This window comes from Sinocyclocheilus rhinocerous, unplaced genomic scaffold (assembly GCF_001515625.1).
Source record: "Sinocyclocheilus rhinocerous isolate Xijiao unplaced genomic scaffold, SAMN03320098_v1.1 scaffold5941, whole genome shotgun sequence".
Classification (NCBI taxonomy): domain Eukaryota; kingdom Metazoa; phylum Chordata; class Actinopteri; order Cypriniformes; family Cyprinidae; genus Sinocyclocheilus; species Sinocyclocheilus rhinocerous.
The window spans coordinates 123,632-130,034 of record NW_015627187.1 but is presented as its reverse complement, the minus strand read 5'-3'; the positions used below and the strand labels follow the sequence as shown (position 1 = coordinate 130,034).

The window sequence follows — 6,403 nt, the reverse complement described above, 5'->3', positions numbered from 1 at the left end:
GAACGAGTAGACACAGGAACAGTTTCTTCCCTCAGGCCATCCATCTCATGAACACTTGACAATAACCGTGGAACACACACTATTTATACACTCATACACTTATTTATCTAACACTCATACTCAGTCTACACCTCAAATTTGCAAAAATTTATATTTTTATTCCTTATTTACTTGTTCTATTTTTTATTATCTGTGTTTTTTGTTCTGTCACTGTCATTCTGTTACACTGTGGAAGCTTCTGTCACGAAAACAAATTCCTCGTATGTGTAAACATACCTGGCAATAAAGCTCATTCTGATTCTGATCTGATATGACTTATTTTATTTTCACTTCATTTCCCAGAATGCATTAAATGTTTTGAAATCCTTACCTATTGCTATTTAATTAAATTGCTCATTCTGTCAATTCAAATTCTAATTCCACTTCCTGTGTGGTGTCGCTCACTTTAGTGTTTAATTGCATAATTCTATTAGTGAATCGGGTGCTAACACAACACCGATGCAACAATGCGTGCAAATAAACGGCGCGGCTTCATTCTGAGCAAATCCTTCACTGTTCCTTTCACAGATGAACATAATCATCCACAGTCAAACCTCTCAGCACGCTCTCAGCTCCACGGCCCTTCAGGGGCCTTCACGCGGGTCATATGGAGTTAACACACATTCAAGAGATCAGACGCGCAGACAGAAGCTGTTTGATGATATTTAGGAAAGCTGGAACGCTAGCGGAGGGACACTTTAAATAACCCAGCGTTTAAATAACCCAGAGACGACGTACCGCTGATGTATTCTTGGCAGACTCACTGTTTTCCTTTCTTCGCATTTTTAGGCAGTCGACACTCCAAACGCGCTCAGACACATTCTTGTGCTTTCTGCAATTCATTTGCTGCTCCATCTGAGGCATGACCAGCAAAACTTCTACGTGACGGAACACAAACGCTGCGATAAAACAATCAACAACAGCCTCTTCAAGATAATAAAAGAACAACGCGATGCATTTTGAAAGGGTTTAAAGGAGCAGTTCACTCATGTCGTTCCAAAATTGCGTTACAAATATTCATTTTTAACTAGAAAAGCAATGTTCAAAGGTCTTGAAATTTGAATATATTTTATTTTGCACAATGACCGCAGGGAACTGCTGCCGATTGAAATAGTAATAAAAAATGAGGTCAGTAAGAATTTATTTATTTATTTTATTTTTTATTGAAAGAAAGAAATTAATATTTTTATTCAGCAAGGATGCATTAAATTAATAAAAAGTGACAGTAAAGACATATACACTGCAAAACCGATGCTCTTATTAACTATTTTTGTCTTGTTTTCCAGTACAAATATCTAAACATTCCTAAATGTAAGGATTTGTTATTATTATTTCTGGATCATGAATAATATTACATTTACCAGTGTTATTTTAGTATCATTGATATACTATTACAGTATTTGAATATTTTGAATACAATTTTATTTTCATTTTCTGATTTCACTTAAATTTTAATTAAAGTTTGATAATTTAAAAAAAATGTAATTTTTATTTAGTGTTTTTTTCATACCATTTGACAAAAATGTATCATAGGTTACAAATAATAATGATAATGATAATATTAATAATAATTTAATCTATTTTTTTAATTGCAATTGTCAGATATTTTCACATTTTTTACTTTAAGCCTCACAAAAAATATTAAGTTACCAATTTTGCTTATTAGCATGCATATAAATAGCATATTGGCTGTTTATTAGCACTTATAAAGCACATAATAATGCTTTATTCTGCACAACCATATTTTAGATCCCTTAATCAACCCCATACCTAAACTTAGACGGCCTAGATGGTCACTGGGACAAAACCACATGAACCAGTTGAGTCCTCCTGAACTGCTGGTTCGTCTGGCCAGAGGAGAACTGGCCCCCCGACTGAGCCTGGTTTCTCCCAAGGTTTTTTCTCCATTCTGTCACCGATGGAGTTTTGGTTCCTTGCCGCTGTCGCCTCTGGCTTGCTTAGTTGGGGACACTTCATTTCCAGCGATATCGCCGACTTGATTGCACAGATACTGAACTGAGCTGGATGATGACATCCCTGAATTCAATGATGAACTGCCTTTAACTAAAAAATTGAGTGTTTACTATTGTCCTTCTGCATTATTGACACACTAATTTCCTAATTAATGCTGTACAGTTGCTTTGACACAATCTGTATTGTTAAAACCGCTATATAAATAAAGGTGACTTGACTTGACTTAACAGCTACCTTACTAACTATCAATTAGTAAGGTAATTGTACCTAATTGTACCTAATTTGCTGCTTAGTCAACTGATGCTTTGTCATGGGATGCATATTTTTTAGGTTTCCCAGTCTTTGGAAGTTCTCATGAAAATGGATACTGAATGTTCCAAGTTAATGAAATAGTAAAGGCTTTTTTAAAACCCAAAACAGATTGCCTGGCCTTATCTTTGCCCCAGTGAGATACCAAAGCTGAAAGTCTGTCTTTTTCCTTAACAAGATTAACAGGGCATCTCCACACCTGCTTCGAGGTAACCTTGACTTGGGTTATTCTCGACTTTTTCATGAGTTCAATAGCCAAAACATTTCATTATATGCTTTTATGTCAAATATAACTGCTTTTGCACATTGTATTATAGTAAGACGCTTTGGATAAATACATCTGCTAAATGCATAAATGCGAGTAGAATTATTTAATCATGTTATTTTATTTTATTTATTAATAAATTAATAAATAAAAATGTAATTAAATTGCAGAATTTTAATTAAATTGCACAAATTTTCATGATTTCAATTAATTAGACATGCTTTTTGGTTGCTAAAATTTAATTTAACAATTAAAATAGAGTACAGAAAATTTAAAGGAAAAGAATTTGGAAAAAAAAAATTTAAAAGAAAAAAAAAACGTATTTCATAGGGCCCTATTTAACAACAAAAAAAAAAACATTAAAAAAAACAAACAAACAACCATTGACTTCAGGACAATGCGATCAGAAATGCTAAAATACAACTCATTTCCAGGTTTTGGCCTACAAAAAATACATCATCCCTGCTGCACTCTATTATGAGTAGAATTACAGTGCAGTGATGAATAATGCAGTGCTCAAAACTGAATTCTCTAATATTTGAGCTTCTTCTTTGTCTAGATTCCAGCTCTTCTTGCTCTGAAGACTCGTGAGGTGCATTATGGGATGCTTTTAAACACTAGTGAAAAGTGTGAGAAGCACTTGACAGGCTTTTCATTACATTTGCATTTATGCATTTAGCAGACACTTTTATCCAGAAGAGGAACAAAGCAACTGGTCAAAGAGTCAGCAATAGTCATACTACACAATGCCAGGATTGTCAACTAGATTAGGAAACAAGCTAGAGGAGAGAAGAAAGCATACCTTCACTAGTCCCTCACTATCTGCTACAACTCATTTCAAGCATTTAAGCACAAGCTTGTAGGAGAAAATCGAAACGATCCTGAGAAAGAAATGCAGTGAAGTGCATTGGAGAACTAAACGACAAGCTTCTGAAGAAACTCTACAAGAGCTGTAAAAAGCAGAAAAGCACTGAAAACTTCCCTCCAGCAACATGTTTCATTATTTACAGACACACAGCACTTCATTCCTCATTACAGCAGGCAGCTTCCCAATCAGTAAAACCATTAGAGTTCATTAAAACAAGACTCACGTGTGTTAAAGTAATGCGTAATACAAGCCCTTGCTGCAAACGCAGGTACACCAGAGGAACACAGTTTGCAGAATTAAAAATGCATTAGGAGTTTTCACAGACGGAGAACTAGATTCCTCATAAATCACAATCACGCTCATCATTCTTCTCAGTGATGAGCTCAATATCTCAGAAACAGATACTGTATTGCTTCTTCTTATCAAGATCATGCAAATAAAAGTTATTTATTGCCATCGATGAAGAACCTTTAACATCCACATCAGATCTGTTCTTTTTATCTCATATTCAGAATTTTTTTTCATAGCAAATCTGAGAAGAAAAAAAAAGGAATAAAAAATAAAAAAGGTAATTGCAACTTTTTATCTTTAGTTTTTTTTTTTTTGCTGTCTCACAATCTGTACTTTCTGGAGTTTATATTTGCAATTCTGTGTTCATATCTCGCTATTCTAAGAAAAAAAATGTCTCAATTGTGAGATATAAACTTTGAATTGTGAGAATAAAAGTCAATGCATGCAGAGATAAAAAATTGCAAATACCTTTTATATACACTGTGGCTTATATACTTATATACACTGGCTATATACACTTATATACACACGTTCAGAAGTTTAGGATCAGTATGATTTTTTAAAGAAGTTTCTTCTGCTCATCAAAGCTTCATTTATTTGATCAAAAATACAGAAAAACGTTAATATTGTAAAATACTGCATTATATCAATTTTTTTTTCTTTTCATTTTTTTTTTTTTTTGAAAGAAATTAATACTTTTATTCAGCAAGGATGTGTTAAATTGATTTTAAAAAATGATAGTCAACATTGATAATAATCAGAAATGTTTCTTGAGCAGCAAATCAGTATATTAGAATGATTTCTGAAGATCATGTGACACTGAAGACTGCAGTAATGATTCTGAAAATACAGCTGCGCATCACAGAAATACATTACAGTTTAACAGATATTCACATAGAACACGGTTAATTTAAATTGTAATAATATTTCACAATTTTACTGTTTTTACTGTATTTTTGATCAAATAAATGCAGCCTTGATGAGTAGAAGAGTCTTCTTTAAAACACATTAAAATCTTACTGATCCCAAACTTTTGCACACTAGTATATTTATCCTTCAGTGGAAACAAGCTGATATAAGTGTTTCTCTAACATCAGACCTTACTTATTAGCCTCTCTCTAAGACTACTGCACTATTCCAGTACTGTAGTGTTTCTTGCATGACTTTATTCCTTGGATTAATCACTTCAATACGGATAAAAGCTTATAAATGTAAATGTACAAATAAATCTGCAGTATCTCAAGCGATACTTCTCTGATTTGTGCTCTGAATACTGATGAGCAAAATAACATGACGGTGCAAAAAACAATGCATCAATGCATGATTGCTTATGAAACTTCTGACAATAAAATATCATCAACCAGATCGATTTCAATTAAATCAATGGCTGACAGCAAGAGAGGCCAGTGCTCACACTTGTTACATAAAGACATATAGTATACACTTCTAAAAAAAATAAAATGTATTATAATAAAGGCAATAAGAAATGATAATATTTTTTTTTTCATGCAGTCATGATTACTGCATTACTTACATCAAGCAATTTCTACTCGATTTAATATACTAAAATAAACTTTTAATGATTGCAATGACTTTTCTAGGAAGATTTGAATGATTAACAATTTTGATAACTTCTCTGGGTCTTAAATGTTAACAATAACCACGCATTTAACAATGACCACAGTCTTCATGTTAGGAGTTACTCACAGTGACACCGTCGTGTTGGGTAAAGAGCCGGGTTGCATGGTTTCCGTCAGGTCCGCATCATCACACACAACCTTCACGCGCACGCTCTGCCTGTTAAACTCCTTTGATCTCTCCGCGGCGCAGTGACAGCTGTCAATCATCAGCGCGGGACAGTCTCTGCTGCTCCATGCGCCCGCGAGCGCCGCGCACAGCACGAGCAGCGCTTTCATCGCGATCTGAACCGTCACGTTACTTCCAGCCAGTCTGGCATCAAATTATCGATCATCTCAGGGTAGATCGAACACAGACGCCTGGCGGTGCCTAATGATCAGTGAAGCACCTGAAAGATCTCCATGCGCCGTGCGTAAAAACAAAAGCGCAACATTCCCGATCCAAAGCCGGTTCTGCATTATACGCGGGTTTAGATGTAGATTTACATCCTCAATGCAAGCGCTCCTCTTTATCCTTATCATTCAAGAGTGAAGAAAACTTCTGCCTCAACAGGTTGCAATTGCTGGATGAAGTAACTTAACTTCTAGCGACGCGGGTCCTCCTCTATAATACGCTAAAAGCCTGTCTTATGAATATTAATGAGGCACCGTGACGCTTCCCAATAGGACGCTAGAGGACGGGAGCTATGGCGAATGGCTGAATCATGAATAATAATTAGGCAGGACGCTCAAGAAAGGTTTCTAAGCAACGTCAGCACGCCCTCATTAATATTCATAAGCCACTCCTTCGCCATAGTATGATTTAAAACTATCCCTCCCTGCGAATAAACTTTAGATTGGCACAAAATTCCACATGATATGATTATTTATCCTAAAGAGGCGTGGCGATGTGGAGCCTCACACTGTATAAAGTTAGATGGTTTATACTAACAAAAGTCTACATCTATTGATTTAGAGAACCTATCGTTTGTCTTTTTATGATTTACAATCATAACCACTCATTATGTTATGGAATCATTT

At 35.0% G+C, this 6,403-nt stretch overlaps 1 protein-coding gene across 2 annotated transcripts in view; it reads right to left on the bottom strand.

The window, feature by feature from the left end:
• LOC107720833 (adhesion G protein-coupled receptor A2-like) overlaps positions 1-5,961 on the bottom strand; it is a 33,737-nt gene extending 27,776 nt beyond the window's left edge. For both annotated transcript variants that reach the window (XM_016528671.1, XM_016528676.1), the window contains exon 1: positions 5,454-5,961. In XM_016528671.1, coding sequence (XP_016384157.1) covers positions 5,454-5,662 — 209 coding nt within the window. In that variant the 5' untranslated portion in view covers positions 5,663-5,961. The remainder of the gene's footprint in view (positions 1-5,453) is intronic.
• Positions 5,962-6,403: the final 442 nt, after the last annotated feature.